Source organism: Bison bison, unplaced genomic scaffold (genome assembly GCF_000754665.1).
Source record: "Bison bison bison isolate TAMUID 2011002044 unplaced genomic scaffold, Bison_UMD1.0 scf7180017864037, whole genome shotgun sequence".
NCBI lineage: Eukaryota > Metazoa > Chordata > Mammalia > Artiodactyla > Bovidae > Bison > Bison bison.
Genome location: NW_011494609.1, coordinates 13,053,543 through 13,080,685, shown reverse-complemented (window position 1 = coordinate 13,080,685; position 27,143 = coordinate 13,053,543). Strand labels below are relative to the sequence as shown.

The 27,143-nt window shown below is 42.2% G+C and overlaps 1 protein-coding gene across 1 annotated transcript in view; it reads left to right on the top strand.

Moving 5' to 3' along the window:
* The window catches only part of CPNE4 (copine IV), a 525,574-nt gene that overhangs the window by 478,793 nt on the left and 19,638 nt on the right, over window positions 1-27,143 (top strand). The window contains exons 8-10 of the mRNA XM_010834976.1: window positions 5,510-5,596; window positions 9,506-9,565; window positions 20,457-20,590. Of these exons, the coding sequence (XP_010833278.1) occupies window positions 5,510-5,596; window positions 9,506-9,565; window positions 20,457-20,590 (281 nt within the window). The remainder of the gene's footprint in view (window positions 1-5,509; window positions 5,597-9,505; window positions 9,566-20,456; window positions 20,591-27,143) is intronic.

Genomic DNA, 27,143 nt, shown 5'->3' with positions numbered 1-27,143 from the left:
TGGATGTGGTCAAGCAGGAGATGGCAAGATTGAACACTGACATCTTAGAACTAAATGAACTAAAATGGATGGGAATGGGTGAGTTTAATTCACATGACCATTATATTGCCTACTGTGGGCAACAATCCTTTAGAAGAAATGGAGTATCCCTCACAGTCAATGTACTGTGTGCTTAGTTGCTCAGTCATGTCTGACTTTTTGTGACCCCATGGACTGCAGCCTGCCAGGCTCCTCTGTCCATGGGGATTCTCCAGGCAAGAATACGGGAGTGGGTGGTCATGACCTCCTCCAGGGGATCTTCCCAACCCAGGGATCAAACCTAGATCTCCAACATTGCAGGAGGATTCTTTACTATCTGAGCCACCAGGGAAGCCCAAGAATACTGGAGTGGGTAGCCTATCCCTTCTCCAGGTGATCTTCCCAACCCAGGAATCGAATCAGGGTCTCCTGCACCGCAGGCAGATTCTTTACCAACTGAACTACCATGGAAGCCCAATAAGAGAGTCTAAAATACAGTACTTGGGTGCAATCTCAAAAACAACAGAATGATCTTGGTTTTTTTTTCAAGCAAACCGTTCAACATCACAGTGATCCAAATCTATACCTCAACAACTGATGCTGAGCTGAAGTTGACAAGTGCTATGAAGACCTACAACACCTTCCAGAACTAACACTCAAAAAAGGTGTCCTTTTCATCACATACCCATGGCGGATTCATGTTGATGTACGGCAAAACCAATACAATATTGTAAAGTAATTAACCTCCAATTAAAATAAATAAATTTATTAAAAAAAATAAGGGATTGGAATGCAAAAGTAGGAAGTCATGAGATACCCAGATTAACATGCAAATTTTGCCTTGGGGTACAAAATAAAGCAGGGCAAAGGCTAACAGAGTTTTTGTCAAGAGAACAGGCTGATCATAGCATATACACTTTGCCAACAACACTAGATGTGACTCTACAAATGGACATCATCAGATGGTCAATATCAAATTCAGATTGACTATGTTCTTTGCAGCCAAAAGTGGAGAATCTCTATACAGTCAGTGAAAACAAGATCTTGGCACTAAATGTGGCTCAGACCATAAACTACTTATTGCAAAATTCAGGCTTAAATTGAAGAAAGTAGGGGAAACCACTAGGCCGTTCAGATATGACCCAAATCAAATCCCTTATGATTTTACAATGGAGGTGACAAATAGATTCAAGGGATTAGATCTGGTAGACAGAGTGCCTGAAGAACTATGGACAGAAGTTCATAACTGTACAGAAGTCAGTGACCAAAACCATCCCCAAGAAAAAGAAATGCAAAAAGGCAAAGTGGTTGTATGAGGAGGCTTTACAAATACCTGAGGAAAGAAGAAAAGCAAAAAGCAAGGGAGAGAGGGATAGATATACCAAACTGAATTCAGAGTTGCAGAGAATAGCAAGGAGAGATAAGAAGGCCTTCTTAAATGAATAAGAACAAAAATAGGGGGAGACAATAGAATGGGAAAGACTAAAAATCTCTTCAAGAAAATTGGACATATCAAGGGAAATTTTCATGCAGGGGTGGGTATAATAAAGGACAGAAACAGCAAGGACCAAAAGAAGCAGGAGAGATTAAGAAGAGATGGCAAGAATAAAAAGAAGAACTGTACAATTAAGATCTTAATGACCCAAGAAACCATGATGGTGTGCTCCCTCTTTCTGAGCTGGACATCCTAGAGTATGAAGTCCAGAATACATTACTACAAACAAAGCTACTGGAGGTGATGAAATTCCATCTGAGCTATTTAAAATCCTAAAAGATGATGCTGTTAAGGTGCTGCACTCAATATATCAGCAAATTTGGAAAACTCAGCAGTGGCCTCCCAGCTGGTAAAGAATATGCCTGCAATGCAGGAGACCCCAGTTTGATTCCTGGGTCAGAAAATTCCCCTGGAGAAGGGATAGGCTACCCACTCCAGTATTCTCAGGCTTCCCTTGTGGCTCAGCTGGTAAAGAATCCACCTGCAATGTGGGAGACCTGGGTTTGATCCCTGGGTTGGAAAATCCCCTGGAAGAGGGCATGGCAACCCATTCCAGTATTCTTGCCTGGAGAATCCCCATGGACGAAGGAGCCTGGCAGGCTACTGAGCATGGGGTGGTCAAGAGTAGACACGACTGAGGGACTAAGCACAGCAACACAGCACAGCAGTGGTCACAGGACTGGAAAAGGTCAGTTTTCATTCCAATCCCAAAGGGCAATGCCAAAGAATGTTCAAACTACTGTACAACTGCATTCGTTTCACATGCTAACGAGGTTATGCTCAAAATCCTTCAAGCTAGGCTTCAGAAGTATGTGAACCAAGGTCTTCCAGATGTACGATTTGGGTTTCCAAGAGACAGAGGTACTAGAGATCAATCAAATTGAGAACATTCATTAGATCATAGGGAAAGCAAAGGTGTTCCAGAAAAATACCTACTTCTGCTTCATTGACTACACTAAATCCTTTGACTATGTGAATCACAACAAAATGTGGTAAATTCTTAAAGAGATGGGAGTACCAGACCACCTTACCTGTATCCTGAGAAACCTATGTGTGGGTCAAGAAGCAACAGTTTTAACTGGCCATGGAACAATTGACTGGTTCAAAAATGAGAATGGAGTACTTCAAGGCTGTGTATTGTTACCCTACTTCTTTCACTTATTAATATATGCAGAGTACATTATGTGAAATGCTGGACTAGATGAATCACAAGCTGTAATCAAGATTGCCGAAATATCAACAACCTCAGTATGCAGATGATACCATTCTAGTGGCAGAAAGTGAAGAGGAATTAAAGAGCCTCTTAATGAAGGTGAAAGAGGAGGATGAAAAAGCTGGCTTGAAATGCAACACTTCAAAAACTAATATCATGGTATATAGTCCCATCACTTCATGGCAAATACAAGGTGGGGGAAGTGGAAGCAGTGACAGATTTTCTTTCCTTGGGTTCCAAAATCACTGTGGAGGTTATTGCCGCCATGGAATTAAAAGACCCTTGCTCCTTGTAAGGAAAGCTGTGACAAACCTAGACAGCATATTAAAAGGCAGAGGTATCACTTTGCTGACAAAGGTCAATATAGGTAATGCTTTGGTTTTTCCAGTAGTCATGTGTGGATGTGAGACTTGGACAGTAAAGAAGTGTCTGAGTCCAGAAGAATTGATAGTTTGGAATTTTGGTGCTGAGAAGACCCTTGAGAGTTTCTTGCACTACAAAGAGATCAAACCAGTCAATCCTGAAAAAGGAAATCAACCCTGAATATTCACTGGAAAGACTGATGCTGAAGCTGAAGCTGCAATACTTTGGCCACCTGATGCAAAGAGCAGACTCATTGGAAAATACTCTGATGCTGGGAAACATTGAAGGCAAAAGAGAAAGGGTGGCAGAGGATGAGGTGGTTAGAAAGCATCACCAACTCAATGGACGTGAGTCTATGCAAACTCCAGGACATAGTGGAGGACAGAGGAGCCCAGGGTGCTACAGTCCATGGAGTTGTAAAGTGTCAAACATGACTTAATGACTGAACAACAACAAAACAAAAACTGTAATTATACATTGTGACAAATGCTATTAAAAAACTGAGCCATTTTAGTTATAAAGGTGTAATGTAAAAGAGATCACCTGAAAAAAAATGAAATTTAACATGAGGGCCCTTAAAAATGAAATGTCAACCATGTAAAAAGCAAAGAAACAGCATTTCAGGTAGAGGGAACTTTGCAAATTCCTGAGTCAGAAAAGAGTTTGGTGTGTTTAAGGATCTGTAAAGAGACCAGTTTATCTGTAGCAGAGAGGGTGAGCGAGCCATGCATGGACATGCATGATCAAGGACAGAGGCAGAGGCCAGGAAAAGAAGGTTCTGATAGCTTGGAGAAAAGAGTTTATATTTTCCAATAAATGTGTTAAGAGCACACTGAAGACTCTCCAATTTAGTAGCCACTACCTATATATACCTATTTCAGTTTTAATAAGTTTTAAGTTAAATTCAATTAAATTTCAGTTCTCTCTCTCTCACTTACACACACACATACACACACATATCAAGTGCTCATGTGGCCAGTGTCTTTCACATTGGTTGGTACAGATGTGGAATCTTCTCATTATTGTAGAAAGTTTTATTGGGCAATGCTATGAGGAGTCTAGGCTGGAGAATGATAAGATTGGAGAATGACATTAATTTTTTTCAAGATTACTCTGGCTACTGTATATAGAATCAACTGTACAGAGACAAGAGAGTGAGGTAGGGAGATTTTTCAGGAAGCCATAGCTATAGGCAGGACAAGAAGTCAGCAATCTGGGCTGAGTTCCTCTGGGAAACTCCTCTCTGCTCCAAACAATGCCAAGAGGACTCACTCCTGCATTTGTGCTTCTGCGGCTGGAGTAGCTGAGATGTTTCTCAATGTGCTCTTTCATCCTCTAGGACACCAGCCTAGGCTAATTTCACATGGTGGTGAAAACATCCAATCAGCAAGAGCAGCTCAAGCCCCAGTGCACAGGCACTTGTGAAACCTCTGCTCATATCACTTTTGTTAATGTCCCATAGGTCAAAACAAGTCACCTGACGAAGTTCAGAGTCATCATGCACTGGGAAGAATGGGTCATTGTGGACAGTGCTGTATCAGCCTATCCACTAACATCTGCCTCAGAAATTTCTTTGTTTTCAGATACTTCCAGTTGTCAGGGGGTGAAAATTTGTCTTCTGAGTGGAAATCCAAGGATGACTCCTCTAGAACAGTGGGCAGGAGCAATTCGGTGACTCTTGAATGTTTGACTTTGTCAGCGGTCAAAATGCAGTTAGCTTTGTCCCATGAAGTCTTGTGTAGAAAGGTTGAGCTCTGTTCACGCATTAACTCCCATCTGCCTCCTCAGTTCTGATTCTGTCCCTCACAGAAGCCCCTCTGGAGACAGTGCCACCATTGTGACATGTATCAATCCGTCATTTTAGTCCTCTGTGAAGTTAAGCAAACTCATTATCCCCATCAGCTTCCTATAACCAGTATTCAACGTTCCTCAGTTTTCCTGCCTCTTAAGTCAATTCCCAGACACTAACACTCAGCATTCGGGTTACTCAGCTATGTGTCCAAGATCTGTCCTTCTCTCTGCTTTTTGATTTGACCCCATTCATAGAAAGCATTTATAAGTGTCAGGTACTATTCTAAATGCATTATAGGGGTTACTCATTCAATCCTCATGGTAACCCTATGAGATAGCTATAATTATGGGCTTCATTTTACAGAGGCAATATGCAAGGCGTGAGGGAATCGAGTCATTTGTCAAAGGTCACACAGCTGGAAAGTGAGGAGCTGGGATTCAAACCAGGCAGATGATGTCAGAGTCTTCCTCTCACCACTTCTCCTTCCTTCCCCTCCAGACGCAAAGAGATCAGCTATAGACCAGGTGTCAGTCCTCAGGACTGCCTGCAGTGGCACCCAGGGGCCTCCTCATGAATGACTCCACTTCTTCCTGAGCTGGCAATCATAGTATAACCTTTCTTATTGCAGGTGCAGTGGGAGTGTATCAACCCCAAGTACAAAGCCAAGAAGAAGAATTATAAGAACTCGGGCATTGTGATTTTGAATCAGTGCAAGGTATAAGCATAGCCCCTGTCTTCCAGGAGTATGAAACTAAGGCCGTCTGGGAGGAAGGCCCAGGCGGTCTGCACAGAAAGAGTGTCAAGAAGATATGATCTTTTTAAAATAAAAAAATCAGAAAGTCAAGGTATTAGTGGACATACATTATAAGTTTGGGTGGTTTTGGAGCTGTGGTAGGCCAATGCCTCCATCACCTCAACAAAGACAGTCCTGCCCAAAGATAACAGAGTCCTGGTCACAAGTCAGGGCCTTCTCTTCCCAGGACATCACCAGAGGGAGGTCCCCAGATGGGGATAACCAACATTTCTAAAGCTCCTGAGTGAGTGAGTGAAAGTCGTTGAGTTGAGTCCAATTCTTCGCGAACCCATGGACTGTACAGTCCATGGAATTCTCCAGGCCTGAATACTGGAGTGGGTAGCCATTCCCTTCTTCAGAGGATCTTCCCAACCCAGGAATCGAACCCAGGTCTCCCGCATTGCAGGCAAGTTCTTCACCAGCTGAGCCACCAGGAAAGCCCAAGGATACTGGAGTGGGTAGTCTATCCCTTCTTCAGGGAATCTTCCTGACCCAGGAATCGAACCAGGGTCTCCTGCATTACAGGCAGATTCTTTACCAGCTGGGCTAAATGGAAGCCCCAACTTCCATGTAATAAGTACTAAGTTTTTAATAAAAAAGATTTTAAATAGAATAGTTAATATTACCAGAACTGTACCAAGACAATGTAATACCACAAAAAGTTATGGAAAATAGCAATAATCTGCCAATAACAGGATTATTTCTATTACATTCTAAATTCAAATTTTAATCTTCATTTATGCATATTTCACAAAAGAAAACACTAATATTAAGTTTTAGAGTAAATTTTTACTCTTTTTTTTTGTACTTTTATTCCATACATTAAAGTATTGCCATTTCAAAGTAACATCTACAGCTTCCCAGAAGAACTAGTTTTAATACTGGCAGTCTACCTGTTCAATACACACCTATATAAATCTTTTCTTGTCAGAGATCTCAATATTAAGTACTCTACACCAGGCTTTTTTGTTCTGTGAACTCTGTTTCACTAAAACTTTCGTTCTCCATTTCCCCTTCCGTAACCACAGGCATACTCAGACTTAAAGATTTATCTTTCTTACGTATATTCTGCATGCCACCTCTGTCTCTGGAAGACACTTTCCTTCCTGCTGACACTTTCTAAGGTGTCATTTTTAGGCACTTTCTAAAGCACCTACTCTGTGCTTATCACACAAAGTGATCATCACTAGTACTTACCACTCAGTGTTCTGTATGTGGCACCTCCTCCATGCTGAAGAGATACCATGAAAACAAGACATGGGGGATGAGTAAAGCACCTAAAAATTTCTCCCAGAGGGGCTCTAACTCCACAGAAAATCTCTGGGAATAATTTTGCCACTGGTTGAGTACTTACTTTGGTAAAAATAACTATAATACGTTCTGTTATTCTTACCACAACTCTGAGATTTCTACTTTCAGATGTGATTGTAACTAGTTCATTGTCACACACATGGTAAGAGCTGAGATTGTAATCTCTGTCTGTCTGACTCCATGATGTGAGACTTCCATGCCATCCAGTTTCTCTCTAAATATATCGGGTTCCTCTTCTCAGAGTTGGCATTCCTGGCTTCCAGGGGCTGTGGGAGCCCATTCTCATATAACGGAAGAGTTGGGGGGAAGACTGATGGGTCTGGCTTAGGTCACAGGCCTATCTCGTGAACTAATTCATGGAACTAGATGATAACAATGCTAACCCCATCTGGGGTCATTGTTTTGATAATGTTTGCTGTATTTTATGATGCTTTGATATCTTGGGGCCTTGCATACTGGAAGGAACTGCCTCTCTTAGGTTTAGCTAATTACTCAAGATAGCAATTAGCATGCCTATGAGCCCATCTTTGATATGCAGACGGAGCAATTCAGAGCCTGTATCCCTAGCCACCCCCTTTCCTGAGCTCTCACACACCAAGCCAATATTCCCCCTGCAAGCCCAATATCCCTCCAGAGCCAGCTTCAGACAATTAGAGACCATCCCTATTTCCCAGAGCATCCAGAATCACTCATTATTCAGTCCTAAACCTGATTAACTGCTTACCTTGCCTCACTCATTCCTCCCCACAAAAACCACCATAGTGACTTTTGTCTGTGCTTTCCCTGCACGCCTCCTGCCTCCTGACTAACCCAGTGCTACCCCATGTGGCCCCCTTGTGTGGCAGGACATGCCTTCAGTCCTTTGGGGAGCTGTGAATAATAAACTCTTCTTTCAAAGGCAGTTGTCTCTGGTCATCTTACTTACCTACCTATACAGACCAAATCCTGGTGCATTCAAAACAGTCCTGTGCCCCTAGAAGCAGGAGAAAAGAAGATCCAGATGAGTCAGTTCAACCGTCCATCTCTGTAAGGTGACTGTGCATATAACTGTTTTGATCTAAGAGTCTGGTACTCAGAGGACATGGTATTGATAGGGATATAGTAGTAGGTCCACCCACTCCAGTATTCTTTGGCTTCCATGGTGGCTCAGACAGTAAAGAACCTGCCTGCACTGGGGGAGATCTCCCCTGGAGGAGGGCATGGCAACCCACTCCATTATTCTTCCCTGGAGAATCCCCACGGACAGAGGAGCCTGGTGGGCTACAGTCCATGCGGTCACAAAGAGTCAGACATGGCTGAGTGATTAAGTACAACACAGCATCTCAACTATCAGGCAAAGCATCCCCATAAGGAAGCCAGGAGCAGGCACTATTCTGAGGGCCCAGTAAACATCAGCCCTGAGACAAGTCTGCTGATAGATGTGTGCCACCTGGAGGTGGTGCCTGGAAATGCTGCCACAGGGTTTTGTGGGTCAGTCTTTGAGAAGCTGCCCTGAGCTTCAGATGGAATATGAGAAGCAAGGGTCAAAAATCAGCTGATGGTCGTACAAGTAAAATGATCCAGATTGTGAGCTCTATAACTGCAGGTACCGTGCCTGTTTCTTTTCTCCCTGTATCCTTAGCATCCAGGGCATGGTGGAGGCTCAATAAATCCTTGTCAAATAACTGCATAGATGAATGTCACCAAGACTCAAGCAGCAGAATCATAATGAAGCAGAAATGAAGGCTAGAAATCAGTAAAGAGTGTGAGGACATGGAAGCTAGGGGTGGGGCAGGAAGCAGGAAGCCTGTTGACTTCCAGCCTAGAGGTCAAAAGGATGCATTTGGGTCCCACCTCCACCATCTAGGTAGATGATCTTAGCCTCAGTTTCCTCGTGGATTAAATGGACACAATAATAATCATAGAATCACCTTCACAGGCTCGTTCAAAGAATTAAATAAGATCATGTATGTTAAGAGCTTGGCGTACAGTTCCGTTCAGTTCAGTTACTCAGTCGTGTCTGATTCTTTGTGACCCCATGAATTGCAGCAGCGCTCAGTAAATATTAACCCTTGTTCTTCATGGCAAGGGAGGAATCTCACTAGCTGGCAGCTTACAGTGAAGAGCTTCTTGGATAATTGTGACCTTGAAGCTGCTTGTCTTTTTCACTGTGGTGTTAGGAACGTTACCAGAACTGGGACTTAGACACAAGCAGCAAGACTGAAGCTAAGTGTGAGACTTCATGGATTTCAAACCAGTGGTGACCCATGAAAACACAGTACCAGTCTCACCCCAGAGGCAGAGGCTGATTAAAATCATATGTAAACCCAAAAAGAGTGAGAAAGAGGACGATGGTTGCAGCCCTCACAGGCCCATCTGTTTTCTGTCTCTCCTCTCATGAAAGATAATCAGCTGACTCCTCTTTTCCCACAGGCCTTTCTCTGCTCTCCCCTCTAGGTCAGCAAACCCCATGCTTAGGCCTTTAATGTGTAAGTACTCGGATCACACTGTTCTCATACAGCTTCCTCTCCTCCCGTGCAGATCCACAAGATGCATTCTTTCTTGGACTACATCATGGGTGGCTGCCAAATCCAGTTTACAGTGAGTTGTTTGTTTGTTCTTACTCAGGGAGCGAGGTTGGAGGGCAGGGCTGGGTGTGGGGCACGAGGACCCACAGTCTGTTCAGACCCTGGGTTGGCTTTGCTCAGGTCTCACTGCTGAAATATCATACAGTAACATCTCTGACCAACCTAGATAGCATATTCAAAAGCAGAGACATTACTTTGCCAACAAAGGTCCGTCTAGTCAAGACTATGGTTTTTCCAGTGGTCATGTATGGATGTGAGAGTTGAACTGTGAAGAAAGCTGAGTGCTGAAGAATTGATGCTTTTGAACTGTGGTGTTGGAGAAGACTCTTGAGAGTCCCTTGGACTGCAAGGAGATCCAACCAGTCCATCCTAAAGGAGATCAGTCCTGGGTGTTCATTGGAAGGACTGATGCTAAAGCTGAAACTCCAATACTTTGGCCACCTCATGCAAAGAGTTGACTCATTGGAAAAGACTCTGATGCTGGGAGGGATTGGGGGCAGGAGGAGAAGGGGATGACAGAGGATAAGATGGCTGGATGGCATCACCAACTCGATGAACATGAGTTTGAGTGAACTTCGGGAGTTGGTGATGGACAGGGAGGCCTGGCATGCTGTGATTCATGGGGTCGCAAAGAGTTGGACATGACTGAGCGACTGAAGTGAACTGAACTGAACATCTCTTTACAATGAGGTCACACTTATGTTTTCCCCATGACTATTTTTTCAGCATCCTATCAGGAAATGCATGCCATTCAACCTCAGGGGGTTTGGGGAACCAGTCTATTATGTTTTCCATTCTTTCAGTAACTGCAGGAGGCAGGAGGTAGTGGGTGGGTTGCCAGATTCCACCACTGGGTGAAAAGGTTTGGGGAAGGAGTGAACCGTGCTAAAACATCCCACTGAACCATGGCTGACATCTTGGTTGTGTTCATTTGGACAGAACACAAGCTTACATGTCGAGCCCAATGGTCAGTGCCAAGAGTAAGCCATCTAGATGACTCATCAGGCAATGAAAAAGTGAATTCCAAAAGACTAGAGAACCAGTCTGTCAATGTTGAGAAATAGAATTAATGAGTGGACTAAGGGTCTTCTCCTACATGGAATCTGTAAGTCCATGGGATTTGTACACTCCTAATAATGTATTTGGTGGTGGGCTGGGTCTTTTTTAAGTGTCTGGGTGGGCCAAGATTGTAAATTCACCTGCCCTTGAAAAATTTGCTCTCAGTGGCTTCATATTCAAAATCCTCCTAGTTTCCAGTAGACATGACCTGCAAAAAGAGAATACCCAGATGACAAAAAATAGATCTATTAAAACCTGTGGGAAAATCATGTGGATGTAAACAAGTTGTGCAGCATCTGTGCCCCATCTTACAGAAGTGTACTTGTGAAACTCAGCCCTATTTAGCTCCCTAGACGGGCTCAATCATGTGAGGAAGGCAAAGAAAATGGTTTGAGCCCAAGAGAGTCAACTGAACCAATGTGTTCCTGAGACAAAAGGTAGTGGAACCCAAAGGATTAGAGGGGGCTTCCCCAAGGGGATGAGATAAGGCCTCTCCCTAGATAGTGGCTGGGCTTTTGCTATAACCTACCTATGTCCTGCCTAAACTCAGGCCATTGTTCATTTGCCACTGAATATTTACGGGAGTTAATTATAGATTATGGTCATTTCTTTAAAGTCTAAGGTTCTCTAAAGGCACACCCATAGAGCACCCCACCCCCATATACACACTGGCATGTTTAGAAGGTAGTAACCATGTGTATTGTGGGCAAACACCCCGACCTCTGTCTGTCCTGGGCACTTGGAGGTGGAGGAGCCAGCAATGTCACAGAGGAGACAGTGTCCCATGATCTTAGGCAAAAGACTGGTTTCAGGAAACTATTCATAGATTTTCAAGTGAAAGCTCTATCGATTTGGGTCTGTTTTAGGTTCTATAGATCCCATGCTTTTGGACAACTCTTTAGTCAACCTTCAGGGGCTTGCTTTGCCCTTGGAGTTGGGCTGCAAAGAGTCAGCCCCAGTGAAAACTGAAAATTTGAGCCCAGAAGGTTCCAGCTCTACACCCTGGCTCACAGAGGAGAGGGGAGGTTGTATGGTCCCCCTGACCCAAGAAGATTATTCTTCTGGCGTTGCTCTCCCCTCCTTCTCACTTTTTTAAAAAGCGCTTGAGTAATAAGAAATTACTTGAGTAATAAGAAACCCATTTTTTAAAACTAATTACTTGCCAATTAGCTTTTTATTTTTTAACTTTATTTATTTTGGCTTCACTGGGTTTTTGTTGCTACGTGCGTGTGGACTTTCTCTATTTGCAGCGAGTGGAGGCTACTCTTCATTGCAGTGCACGGGTTTCTCATTGTAGTGGCTTCGGTAGGTGTGGCTAGCAGGCTCTAGAGCATGGGCTGAGTTGCATGTGGAATCTTCCTGCAGCAGGGATCAAACCTGTGTCCCCTGCATGGCAGGCAGATACTTAACCACTGGATCACCAGATGTCCCATCCTTCTCACTTTCGTTGACCCTCCCCAACTTGGAGGGACCACCTCAGTTGTTATCACCACCACTTCCCCAGCCCCCACTTCTCAGGCCTCCAGCATCCACAGAGGGACCTGCAGGAAGTCTGCAGTGAGTGAGGAACAAGACCTCTGAAGAGGGAGAGCAGGTGCAGATAAATGCCAAGGAGAGGAGGCCAGACCATAAGCAGTGCCTAGAACAAAATCCTTCCTCCTGGAGGGCTCCAGGCCAGGGATGCAGGAGAAGGTGCTAGGTGTTTTATTTTGAGGTTTCTGTTAAAGAAAACATAACAACCACCTCATTGTCATTTTCCTCTAAAATTAAGTCAATAATTTCTTATTACTCAAGCATTGCCAGCTAATGTAAATGATAAGCTATAATGCAAACTATTATTAACAATTGACCTGCCTTACTTAATTTGGCCTTGTATTTATTATCTGCCCAGTCATTTCATTGAAGCCATCTGGAAAAATGAAGGGAACTTTGCAGAGGGATGAGAAATGAGAAGAGGGCTTCCTGGTGTGGAGATGGGCAGAACAGAGGAAGTGAGTCCAGGATGACTCAAATGTTTTGTGCCTGAAGACAAAGCATGTTGGCCCCATTCACAGAAATATGGAAATCAAGATTAGCCACCAGACAGAAGAATGAACTTCCCCAAAGATGTTGTGAGGGTGTTTTCAGGTATCCCAGTGAGATGGCATTTATAAATACAGCCCTTGGTTTCAGGAGAGAGGTGGAAGCTGCACATATATAGGTCTGGAGGAGATAGCTAAAGAGGAGAAGACAGAAAGATAGGGGGCCTGGTAACAGAATGTTATGGAAAATATGCATTCAGCAACAGGGAAAAGAGGAGCCAACAGTAAGATAAGATATGCCAGAGGAAAAGGTCCCAGAGGAGGCAGAAACTCAGATGATCAGGAGAAAGTCTTACAGGATCAAGGACAATAATCTCATATGCTAAAGAAAAGGTGAAGAATGAAAATCAGTGACTGAGCCATGTGATGAGTAAGCACAAGTCGTCTTCAGAAGAGCAACTTCAGCAGAATGAGACCATAGGCCCAGGTGTTTGGGGTGTAACAGACAGTGAGGACATGAATGCAGTGGGTATATCTACTTGTTCAAGACAGCCGACAGTGAAGGAAAGACAAGAGGCAGAAAGTAGGTGCCAACCTGAGGATGAGAAGAGGGAAATTTTAAGTAATAAAATAAGCAGAAAAGATCCCAGGGAGGGAAGCAGATAAAGGATGCTAAAAAGAGCCCCCATCAGTGATTCTTTCTCTTTTTCGGTCCCATGGACCACTTGAAATCTGACACAAGATCTATATCCTCTCACTGGAAAGTGCACACACTCCACCCCACACACAACTGCAGGATGCCCTTGGGCACCTGTGAGGACAACCTTTGTTCCTCGTGTGAATTCTTGAGTCATAAGGACTCTGGAGCAACAGTCGTGTCGTGGTCTTGGAAGAGCTGGGCAGAGATTGAGGGAGAGAAATTGGGTTCCATGCATTTGGCACATGGCACAGCAGCCAAAAGAAAACCAAATACTAGAATTTCACCTACAAAATCAACAGCTATAGACAGCATAGATGAGGCCAGACTCCACAAGACATCTGGAAAGACAATGGTAGAAGAATTAAATGTTTCTGTTGAAAGTTATTGCCTTTCCAGATGCGAAAAACATTCATTGTAAAATGGATTTTCACGGAATCAGGTTGTAAGCAACACAAACGTCCAACAATAAGATAATGGCTATATAAATCACTGTAGCTCATCTAGGTGGACTGTGGTAAAGCCATTTTAAGTGATAATTATAGTGACTTGTAATCACATGAGGATATGTTAATGTCATTAAGTGAAGAAAAAAGAATATAAAGCAAAGCTACCCTATGATTACAACTATGTTAAATGTCTATATGTGTTATATATACATTTTACATATAAAATTTTAAAATATTTTGTATTTATATATATGTAAAACTAAAAAAAGAAAAATATGACTTATTGAACTAGTAGAATCCTGAGTGGTCATTTTTCTCATATTATATTCAGATGACCCTTTTTATTATTTGTAATTTTTTTAAATTAAAAGGGGTATTGCTGGGACTTCCCTGGTGGTTGGGACTTTGCCTTCCAATGCAGGGAGTGGGGGTTCAATCCCTGGTCTGGGAGCTTAGATGCCACATGCTTTGTGGCCAGGGAACCAAAGCATAAAACAGAAACAATATTGTTACAAATTCAATAAAGGCTTTAAAAATGGCCCACATCAAAAAAATCTTAAAAAGGGGGGGTATCACTTTTCATTATCTCTGATTTTATTATCTATTTTTTAATAATATGATATAACAAGCTAAATGTGGCTAAGCTTGAAGATTAGCCTTCAAGCCTAAGAAAACATCACCTATTAAAGGTCCTCTCCTGTCATCTTTTCTGACTTTAATACACTTAGGACATCCTATGCCCACACTATGTCTCAGTTTAGTTTTAAATCCTGATTTTAAATGCCAGACTAAATAGTGATGGACTCTTGTGTAGACCTCTGAGACATGAGACTGAGTCCTGGGTTGAAGAGGAGAATGTTTTGCACATTCCAGGAAGTGAACCAGACAACATCCAGGTTCTTTCTCATCTTGTCTTGGTTCCTATTTCTTTCCTGCTATGGAGTTTTGAGGAGGCAGAAAAGCACAAGAATTATATGTGTTATTTAAGAAATGGTCCAGACTGAACAGTATCACCACCTATAAGGCTCGTTGTATAGGCCCAAATTGTATACAAACTTAAAAAGAAGAATGAACAGCTGCCCTATAGCAGATGATATCAAAAAGATTTCAGAGAGATCAGACAGCTAACCAGAGATGGGTTCACAGCAGCTTTCCCCAAAAAAACATCCAGGTGGGTCTTAAAAGGCCCAGTTGTCAGAGGCAGGGAAGGGATCTGAGGCATGGGCTCGGTTCAGGTAAGAAGCTAAAAATATCCAAGGAAGGATAACATCGTTAGCGTCCAGCCTTTTTCGGAAGCAGTTCTTCACACTGGGGACTTGGCAGCATAAAGAAAGTAAGCACTTTGCTCTCATACTTTACAAGATTTTGCAAAACTGCACCATGGCTCTGCTTAATGAACAGCAAGGCCTCCTGGGCAGAAGGGGAAACAAAGGAGGCCTGCTCTGGGGCTGCCCACTGGGAAGACGGGAGTGCAAACCAGAACCGCAGGCTTTCCTAAATGCTTCATAGCAGAAGAGGAAAATAGTAGCTCTGCAAGCCAGCCACATTCAGGAAGCCAGGAATCAAGAGCCTCCTCCACAAACTGGCATTTTTCAGTCATTTTCTTGCTTTTATTTCTCAACTTAGTCCCATCTTTCACAGCCTCCCTGTTGCTTTTTAAAATAAACCTAACCTTTCTCTCTGTTCTCTTTGCACTCATGCTAACTTAAAGAGCACAGAGAATTGGTGGTAGAAGACCACCTCCTGAAGACAAAATTCTTATCTCCAGCCTCATCAGGGAGATTTTCGGGAACCATCACTTGCCGGGGGGTGGGGGGTGGGGGTGAATATTTGAGCTGCTTTGTACCTGAGACTGTCTATTTACTGTCAAGTAAAATGATAAAGTGAGACGAGGTATCCGAGAACTATATTGTAAAGTAAAAAAAATAATAATAAAATTTAAAGAAAAGATTTTAATGACCCAGATAACCACGATGGTGTGATCACTCATCTACAGCTAGACATCTTGGAGGAAGTATGAACTCAAGTGGGCCTTAGGAAGCATCACTACAAACAAAGATAGTGGAGGTGATGGAATTCCAGTTGAGCTATTTCAAACCCTAAAAGATCATGCTGTAAAAGTGCTGCACTTATTATGCCAGCAAATTTGGAAAACTCAGCAGTGGCCACAGGACTGGAAAAGATCAGTTTTCATTCCAATCCCAAAGAAAGGCAAAGCCAAAGAATGCTCCAACTACTGCACAATTCCACTCGTCTCACACACTAGTAAAGTAATACTCAAAATTTTACAAGCTAGGCTTCAAGAGTATGTGAACCGAGAATTTCCAGATGTTCAAGCTGGTTTTGGAAAAGGCAGAGGAACCAGAGATCAAATTGCCAACATCCGCTGGATCATTGAAAAAGCAAGAAAATTCCAGAAAAATATCTACCTCTGCTTCATTGACTACACTAAAACCTCTGACTGTGTGGATCACAAAAAACTGTGTAAAATTCTTTGGGAAATGGGAATACCAGGCCACCTTACCTGCCTCCTGAGAAACCTGTATTCAGGTTTCTAACAAGAAGCAACTGTTAGAACCGGACATGGAACAACAGACTGGTTCCAAATTGGGAAAGGAGTACATCAGGGCTGTATATTGTCAACCAGCTTATTTAACTTCCATGCAGAGTACATCATGCAAAATGCTGGGCAGGATGAAGCACAAGCTGAAATCAAGATTTCCAGGAGAAATATGAATAACCTCAGATATTCAGATGACACCACCATTATGGCAGAAAGTGAAGAGGGACAAAAGAGCCTCTTGATGAAAGTGAGAGAGGAGAGTGGAAAAGCTGGCTTAAAACTCAACATTCAAAAACTAAGATCATGGCATCTGGCCCCATCACTTCATGGCAAACATATGGGGGAAAAAAATGGAAACAATGACAGACTTTATTTTCTTGGACTTCAAAATCACTGCAAGTGTTGACTACAGCCATGAAATTAAAAGATGTTTGCCCCTTGGAAGAAAAGCTATGACCAACCGAGACAGCATGTTAAAAAGCAGAGACATTACTTTGCCGACAAAGGTCTGTCTAGTCAAACTTATGGTTTTTCCAGTAGTCATGTATGGATGTGAGAGTTGTACTACAAAGAAAGCTGGGTGCCGAAGGATTGATGCTTTTGAACTGTGGTGCTGGAGAAAACTCTTGAGAGTCCCTTGGACTGCAAGGAAATCAAACCAGTCAATCCTAAAGGAAATCAGTCCTGAATATTCATTGGACAGACAGACGCTGAAGGTGAAACTCCAATACTTTGGCCACCTGATGTGAAGAGCTGACTCATTAGAAAAGACCCTGATGCTGAGAAAGATTGAAGGCAGGAAGAGAAGGGGACGACAGAGGATAAGATGGTTGGATGGCATCACTGACTCAATGGACATGAGTTTGACCAAGCTCCAGGAATTGGCAAAGGACAGGGAAGCCTGCCATAGTGGAGTCCATGAATTGGACACAACTGAGTGACTGAACAACTACAACAACAAATGATAAAATATTTTTATGAGCAGAGGGAACTATAGAAAGCAGCACATGATAGATATCATTATTTTATTTCCTTTTTTCATCAGATAATGTTTAGTTTAATACCCTTCCCCAAAGTTTCATCAGCATCTCCTGAGCTTGAAGAGCCTCTGTGGTTGTCATAAATAAGGGGGTCATCCCCACTAAAAGAGTGCAAACCCCAGAGGCCTGCAGAAAAATAAAAAGCAATTTCCATTGGGCATGTTTTTCTCTACAGCACCACCAGGAACAGGCAACTCAATACTGCCTACTAACCTTGAACTTCAAGTTACCCCACTTCATAATCTCCTCCATCCCCAAGGAGATCTGGCCACTCCCTTCCCTAACTGGCATCCGCTTCACAATCAGTCAACGAATATCTTATTTCTATTCCATGCTTAATATATTCCATCACAATCCTCTTCTCACCACGATCTCTGCCTCTCCCTTGTTTGTTAAGCATAAGGGAATTATTCCAAGCCTAGGGATGAAGAGTTGATAGAAATGAAAAGATGTAGAGCACTGGGACCAGAGTGAAGAAAGAGAGGAAAGCACCTAGGGTGCAAAATTTAAGGATGCATCACTCGGATCGGGCAAGTGTAGGGTCAGCTCAAATGAGTACCTTCCTGAGTTTATGCCTCTCTTGTCTTACTCTAATCCCAGCCCTATGATTTTTTTCAAAATTTAATATAGTTGTTGCCAAAATTTTTAATGCTCATCCAGATGTTACATGCACTTCTTCCCACATCACAGAGACTCATCCAGGTGATACACCTGGGCTCAGATGCTGCCTTTTGGTGCCTACATGCTTGGAGGATCTCACCTGTGCTTAGCAGGATTAGATGTTCAATTATGTTTCTTGAGTTGCCATTTTTCTTTATGGAGGTTTCCCCCTCTGTTCTTTATATTATCTGATTTATCTGATTTCATTCTCTGGTTTTACATCAGGATAGCAGCATGTTTTTGTCATCACAAGACACCCTTGACAATCAGGCAATCAACACACGTGGGACAACTGCAGTATTAAAAAACACAGGTAGACTGGAACATCAGTGATTTGCAATATTTGCAATGACACTGATAAATCAGAGCAGAATCAAGTGTGTGTGTGTGTGTGTGTGTTAAGTCGCTTCAGTCATGTCTGGCTCTGTGGCTCTATGGACTATAGCCCACCAGGCTCCTCTGTCCTTGGGATATTCCAGGCAAGAATACTGGAGTGAGTTTCCATTTCCTTCTTCAGGTGATCTTCCTGACCCAGGGATCAAACCCACATCTCTTATGTCTCCTGCATTGGCAGGCGGGTTCTTTACCACTAGTGCTACCTGAGAATCAAGTTTATCTCTGCAACATCCTTACAGTCTCTAGAATGTTCTACAGTTCTAAAGTGCTTTCTTTCCACAGTAGGAGAGAAAAAGATGCTTTTCTTCTAGCCTTCCCAGCACTATGTTTACTTTTAAACACTATGTACACCTGTGAGGTGCCATGATCTCTTAAGTGTGTCTTGTCAGGACAGAAGTCAAGTGTGGTGGGTGTGTGTAGAAGCTTAGCAAATCCAGGAGGCCTGAGATGCTTGATTTCTCCAAACCCTGTCTCTTGGGTACCTTTTGAGTATCTTCCTTGGAGAAGTTTTCCAGGGATTATCTGAATGTATCTGGACCTTCGTCTGGTTGGTGCCCCATAGGTGTGACCTAGAATGCTTTTTGATTGCAAAATGCATGTAGACTTGCCACCCTCAACTAACTTTTCACCACAGTTCATGTTATCTTCCTCTCTTTTTTCACTGGCTTGGCTTTCACCTTCAGGATGAAATCTATCTCAGAAGATATTAGATTTCACTGATCCTTTTAGGTCACCCTCAATTACCCATTACTCAGTCACCCATTATCCCACTATTTTTTTTCTTTTTAAAAATTATTTTATGTTCATGTTTTTATTGAAGTATATTTGATTTACAATGTTGTTTTAATTTCTGCTCTATAGTAAAGTAATTCAGTTATACATATACACACATTCTTTTTAAAATACTATTTTCCATTACAGTTTATCATGGGATGCTGAATACAGTCATCTGCAATATACAGTGGGACCTTGCTGCTTATCCAGTCTATTATAATAGTTTACAGCCTTTTGTTATTGAGTCATCAAGTTGTGTCCGACTCTTTACAACCCCACAGACTCTAGCCCACCAGACTTGCCTGTCCTTCACTATCTCCCGGAGGTTGCTCAAACTCATGTCCATTGAGTCAGTGATGCCATCCAACCGTCTCATTCTCTGCATCCCCCTTCTCCTGCCCTCAATCTTCCCCATCATCAGTGTCTTTTCCAATGAGTTGGCTCTTCACATCAGTATTGGAGCTTCAGCATCAGTCCTTCGAGTGAACATTCAGGGTTGACTTCCTTTAGTTTACAGCTGCTCACCCCAAACTCCCACTCCATCCTTCCCCCACACCCTCTCCTCCTTGGTAACCACAAGTCTGTTCTCCATGTCTCTGAGTATGTTTCTGTTTGTACATAAGCTCATCTGGTCATATTTTAGATTTCACATATAAGTGATATCATATTTGTCTTTCTCTTTCTGACTTACTTTTTGCTTAGTATGATAATCTCTAGTTGCATCCATGTTGCTGCAAATGCATTATTTCATTCTTCTTATGACCAATTATTATTCCCCTGTATATATGTACCACATCTTCTTTATCCTTTTATCTGTGGATGGACATTTAGGTCGATTCCCTGTCTTAGCTATTGTGAATACCACTGTTATGAACATAGAGGGTGCATGTATCTTTTTGAAATAGAGTTTTGTCTGGATATATGCTCAGGAGGAGGATTGCTAGATCACATGGTAACTCTATTTTTAGTGTTCTGAGGAACTTCCATAAGAACCTCCATACTGTTTTCCATACTGGCTGCACTAATTTACATTCCCACCAAGAGTATAGGAGAGTGCCCTTCTCACCACATCCTCTCCAACATTTGAACAACTAGTTTTTAAAGCTAATGAATTTCTTCTCTAACTCTGATTGTCAGCAGGATGTGTAACATACCATTTTCCCCCTCCCTCAGGCTGCATCGCTGTCAAGGTTAAATGAAATATGTTCACTTTAAATCCACCCACTCTCCTATCTTCTCTTCCAGGTAGCTATAGATTTCACGGCCTCCAACGGGGACCCCAGGAACAGCTGTTCCCTGCACTACATTCACCCCTACCAGCCCAATGAGTACCTGAAGGCCTTGGTGGCAGTGGGAGAGATTTGCCAAGACTATGACAGGTATGAGACTTCCCATCTCTGGTGGTTCTTGTGGCCCCTAGCTGATCCTGGGCAGAATAATGGAAATGAAGTTATGCTGAGACTCATGAGGGGACAAAATAAAGCCTAGCTCTAAATGTGTTATCCTCTTCACCTCTAGAGGAACTGAATTCATGCCAAGCTCACATTGGCCACCAAAAAATCCTTTCTTCTCTTACTTGGCTGGCAGGACCACTGGATAGAGATTTTGGTTTCTCTTTTGTGAAGTTTCATTATGTGCCTTACTATATACAGAAACTTGCAAAGTTGGTTGCATTGACTAGCAGCATAATGTCGCAGAACATCAAGCTCCACTTGAACATCTAAATCAGCATCTGCATTGTAACATGATTCCAAGATGATTCGTGTGCAATTTGAGATTTGAGAAGCACCGGTTAATTGGGCACTATTCTTTCTGATCCTCATACTAACCCTTCTGTCATGGGTGTTGTTTAACAGAAGAGGAAAACTGTGCAGGGAGATGAAGTAGTGTGTGCCCTGACCTACAGCCAAGGGCAGGATTTAAACCCAGAGCCAGCTCCTTCCACAGCATAAGCTCATAATCATGGGATTTCACTGGTCTCAAGAGCTATTGGTAACTTCAGCAGAGGGTGTGCATGTGCCCATGACAGTGTTTATATGTGTTTGTATGTCTGTATAGAAAACACAATTTTGAGATCAAATCAGTATTATACTTATTTTTACTTGATGGCAAACATTGACCTTGCCCACCAAGAGAATTCCTTGTAAGAAGTGATTTACATAAACTACATTGAACTGAATTTATTTTGCCTTTCCAGTATTTCTAGATTGAGGTGAAGTTGTTCACATGTTTGATTAAGAAGGTTCTTTGAAATAGAACCAGGGTAAATATATTGTGGGTAAATCTCAGTTGACAGCCTGATGTGATTGTAAATCAGGACTAGTTGGTAATAAGCAATAACAAAGTGACTTGAAAGTTGCTCAGTCATGTCTGACTATTTGCGACCCTATGGACTATACAGTCCATAGAATTCTACAGGCCAGAATACTGGAGTTGGGTAGCCTTTCCCTTTTCCAGGGGATCTTCCCAACCCAGGAATTGAACCTAGGTCTCCCGCATTGCAGGCAGATTCTTTACCAGCTGAGCCACCAGGGAAGCCCAAGCAGTAACTAATTGACCAGGAAAATAAAGTGACTCTGTCCTCCAATTTCAGAGAGATTTCATGAAATGGCCTGATTTCTGTTCTTTCTAGTCTCTTAATTGGTGAAAACCATATTAAAAACCTGATACCCAGGCACTTAGGGAGTGACACAACCTATGACCAGAAGGTGCATGAGTGTCCTTCCCACTGGCGAGTCTCTGGATTCAGACTGGTCATCACCAATAACTCAGATGTGTATGATGCTAGTTGGGGATGAATGCACAGATGCAGTCAAATCAGATAGTGCTAAACATGAGGCCCTTGCCAACACTTCCCCTCCATGTTTGAAACAGAGAGCAGCAATAGCATTTTAAATTACCTTGTTCAAATGATACTGGTACTTAACCTTGAAATATTGTCCGTGAAGGCAACTTGAATCCCAGCTCTTGATTTCTTCAGGCCCCAATTCAGGAAGGATTCTTAGAGAGGCTCAAGTCATAATGGAGATTTCTACTGAGAGGGAAAAAACAGACAGATTGCAATTCCCACTGTTAGAAACGCCTCCAAATATCCCCCAAGATACCACCACAGTAATTTCCTCCTTTCTTTCTCTCTCTCTCTCCACTCCCCCCCAAACATACACACAATGTTAGCTTGTGTCATAATGTGTCCATTTAAGAGAAGGAAAGTGAGAACTTCTTCAGGATTCTTAATAACTTTTAAATATTGAAATGCTCATAAAATAAAGTAGGTAAAAGCACTTAATACAACACAATAGACACTTAGTTGAGTCAGTAAAGTTGGCCTTGACTGACTCTGCAGGCACAAGGCAGCCTAGTAATGAATTCCAAAGAACAAATTAATGGCTTGGCCAGAAATTAAGATGTCAACACCCAGAGCCCTTGCTGTGTTTCTGCAGCAGATTTATTGGACAGGCTACAGAACTTCTGTTTCCTGATTACCTCAAACTCAAAATGCAGATAAGACAGTCAGAGGGACCCACACACCTTTTAGAGCTATTATCCCTTTATAATATGAGACAGACAAAGCCTGCAGAGGATTTTTGTATTTCCTCAAAAGTACAGATAAAAGTAAGAGAGATCACCTTCGGGTTACATAAAGAATCATCTCAGATGATTCTTTTAAAAAACTGATTCATGTTATATGTGACAAAAACCATCAAAATATTGTAATTATCCTCCAATTAAAATAAATTAATTTTTAAAAAATTTTTAAAGGAAAATACCAAAGTTGTTGGTCCCAACTGGCCAAGAAAATCAGATTTCTTCAACTCACTGGAGCATTTTTATTTTTCATGTAAAGAAAGCACCTCAGCATTGAAATCGGCACACTAATCACTTCATGAAAACTGACAAGTTTCCCTCACTTCTCTGTGTGGGTGGAAAGACAATAGACAGACAGTCAGGACATTGTAAGTAGGGGCTTTGGAATTAATTTATTTTTGCATCAAAGTCAGTGAGGTTGCTGCTCAAAAAGAAACAGTTGAGTAAAAACTGACAGAAGGCTCCCTTTGCCCACCTGCAGTGACCCAGAGGCATTTAATCCCCAGGAACCTTGAAATTCCGCTCAGCCTCTGACAGCCAAGAGTTCTCTTCCTGCCTTGTACATTCATTGCTCACGGGTCATGACGAGCTGATCCATGAAGCTGAACACTTGAGAGACGCGTGAAGCTCAGAGTTCTCAGGGCTGCCTTGAGGGGAGGCTCAGGTCCTAAGCCTGGCAGGCAGCTCTGCTAGCCCATTTTTCTTTGTGTTTCCAAAAGAGAGACCCCTACCTTCCGTCTCCTCCAACTCCCCAAGTGTGTGCCTCCCAAACGAGCTCATCTTTTCCCAGTCGGTTGTAGCCCTCCCCCAGCTCCTACAGACAACGTGGTCTCTTTAGGCTGCTCAAGGCCAGGGTGGCATCCATTCCTAGGGCTCGGCAGAGATGTGAGTCTCTGACAAGCGTCTCTTCCAAAGACTGCTGGGTAGGGTGCTATGAGGTACAGTTAGAAATGAAACAGGCTGGAATGCAGAGGATTGGGCTAGAAGTCAAAAGTCACATCACAGTGCTGTCTTTATCACTCTGCAGACACCAGTCCATTGTTCTCTTGGCTCCCCTTTGGAACCATTCAGTTCAGTTCAGTCATGTCTGACTCTTTGCGACCCCATGAATCACAGCACACCAGGCCTCCCCGTCCATCACCAACTCCCGGAGTTCACCCAGACTCACGTCCATCGAGTCAGTGATGCCATCCAGCCATCTCATCCTCTGTCGTCCCCTTCTCCTCCTGCCCCCAATCCCTCCCAGCATCAGAGTCTTTTCCAATGAGTCAACTCGTCGCATGAGGTGGCCAAAGTACTGGAGTTTCAGCTTTAGCATCATTCCTTCCAAAGAAATCCCAGGGCTGATCTCCTTCAGAATGGACTGGTTGGATCTCCCTGCAGTCCAAGGGACTCTCAAGAGTCTTCTCCAACACCACAGTTCAAAAGCAGCAATTCTTCAGCGCTCAGCTTTCTTCACAGTCCAACTCTCATATCCATACATAACCACTGGAAAAACCATAGCCTTGACTAGACGAACCTTCACTGGCAAAGTAATGTCTCTGCTTTTCAATATGCTATTTAGATTCATCATAACTTTTCTTCCAAGGAGTAAGCGTCTTTTAATTTCATGGCTGCAGTCACCATCTGCAGTCCTAAAACAGTCTGGTGCCTGGGCCTGATCCCCAGATTTAATTAGTCTGGTGCACATCCTGAGGTTAAACTCCTTGGGCCTTGTTTCCTTGACAGCAAATGAAAGATTCAGCTAACTTCCCCTGCAGAGTAGTTGTAAGAATTAGATATAAAAGTTCTGCCTTTTGTACATTCTTAATAAATAATAGAGGCTTATTAAGTGATAGAGGCTTATACTCTTTACTTATATTTAAAACATCAACTGACACAAAAGGGAAAAGAACTATAGTGTCAGACCTAAAAGTCATTTTGGACCAATGACCTGTACAATTTTTGGCTCACATACCCCTAAAAAGAATGTTTAAACATATAACCTTCACACCCTATTATATTGAAATCTAACATTTTCCGTCATGAGTTTAAATAGTGACAAAGAATGAAAATTCTAATGTAATGTAAATATGGACATTTAAAAATAAAACTCTTACATAACTCTACTGAATGCATCCAGCAGAACTAAACGCCACTGGATACCTACCATCATCCATTTAAAAACTGCGTGAACAAGTTCATCAGCTTGAGTTGAGAATTCTGTTACTTCTTTTTCATGAAGTCATATTTTCATTCCCTTCTCCCATAGAATTTCATCCCAATGTATCTTTAAAATTTGATTTGAAATTCCTTAATCGATTACTATATCTTTAATTAAAATATGAATATAAATTGTTAAATTTCCAATTTCTAAAATTTCCTATTTCTAAATTTCAAATCTAATGAAAAGATCTGAAGCATTTAAAAATATCTTCTGGTTTAGTTTTTATTATAATCATTATTGTTGCCTACTTGATCACAAATATTTGGGAAATTTCAATAACTGATTATTGCCTATAAAAATCTTTTTTTAATCTTAATGAAACAGATATTCCCCAGTTAGTTTACATATCTGTGGGTAACTGCCCCCTCTGACCAGAATGGAAAAGTCCAGCATCAGTTCTAATTCAATTTTTTGTTTTATCAATGTAAATACTAAGAAAGCTTGTTTTTATAAGTCCATGGTAATGGAAAGAGTTTGCCTAGCAGTGTTATGAAGTTCTCTCAATTCAAAGTTTTATATAAAAAATTACATATCTATCATCAAAAGATATTTTTAATGGTCTACCATCTGACATCAGCACTTCCAACAGTTCTTTTAAGCAAAAACTGGCAACTACCTGACTCATGAAAGGATTTGTTTGCTAGCAAGTCATTCTCATCAGGAAATGTCCCTTTGTATTCTGCTTGGAGCTTCCACAAAGGGGAGCAGTGCACATGGCGGCTGAGATTCTGCGTGGGTGAGCAGAGGGTAACTGGGAGAGGGAAGGTGTGAATGAGGAGCAGGTACTTCAATCACAGACGTTCCCAGATCAATTTCAGCAAAGACTACATGGAGACGTAAAGGAGCTGAATATTGATTTCCTTTAAAAGCAAAGAGGCTATGCTCTTATATCTATAGAAGGGCTTTGCACCTCCACATAACCCAACTTTAAGACCACCACTTTAGAGAACAGCCTTTATGTAATGTCTAGCTGTTCTAAAATGCGATTTTACTGAATTCATCTCCACTTCCTTATGGACACAGTCTCTGCTTTAATTCATCTCTTGCTTTAGCCCCCTCTACCTTACCTGGGAAGATAAAAATGCATCTCCCATTGGCAGATCATCTGACCAAGGTCTTTTCCTAAGTTCACGACAGCAAGCTCATTGCCACTGAAAACACTGGGCTCTTTGATCATATTTTATACTATTTTATTCCAATAGTAAGAAATAGTGCCTTCAGAAAATTCAATCTGCCTTGAATTTTCCAGATCGGGAGGTTCTACCAGTCTTCTCAGTAGTTTCTAAATGGCCCCTTTATAAGTGCTGGTAGGTCTCATTTTAAGTTCTCTGATGTGTTGGCAAGCCTTCACTTGCCTGTGTGCTCAACTTGCCTTCCCTTTCTCTGTCTAGTTTTATTTTTAATCAGCAAGAGTGAATGTTTAAATCTATTGTTCTTAGGCTTGATTATTTTTTCCTTTATATGCTTATTAGAGCCTGTGTGGTGGTTAACTTCAGAGAATTGACACCCTCATGACTCATTAATTATTCCCCTTGTAGGTGAGACATTTTCCCTACCTTCCTGCTGTTGAAACTCAATTGTGTAACAGTGCCTCGTGCTCAGTAAACTTCAAATCCCCAAGGGTGGCTTGAAGGTATAAAATCTGAAACACTGGTTTGCTGATTAGAAACAGAATACTAGATCTCACCTCTCTTAAACTCATCAAAGAAAATAAAAGGTGTGGAGCTTCCTAATTTTCTCTGCTTTGACTTCTGAACCATCTGAGTTGGAAGAAGCTGGACCCATCCTCCACCCAGAACAGCTTTCTTCCAGACTTAACTAGAAAGTACCTCTAAAAACTCCCTGACATTCCTCACCCTTATCCTAGCTAAGAAAGAATCTCTGAAACAAAGCATTTCAATATTTCCAAGGCCCAGAAATATTTCAGACCTGTGTCTAATCCTTTATAAGCTTTTATGATTTTCTGTTTATCATCATTAATACCCTAATACCTGCTGCTGCTGCTGCCAAGTCACTTCAGTCGTATCCAACTCCGTGCGACCCCATAGACAGCAGCCCACCAGGCTCGCCCATCCCTGGGATTCTCCAGGCAAGAACACTGGCTGGGTTGCCATTTCCTTCTCCAATGTATGAAAGCTAAA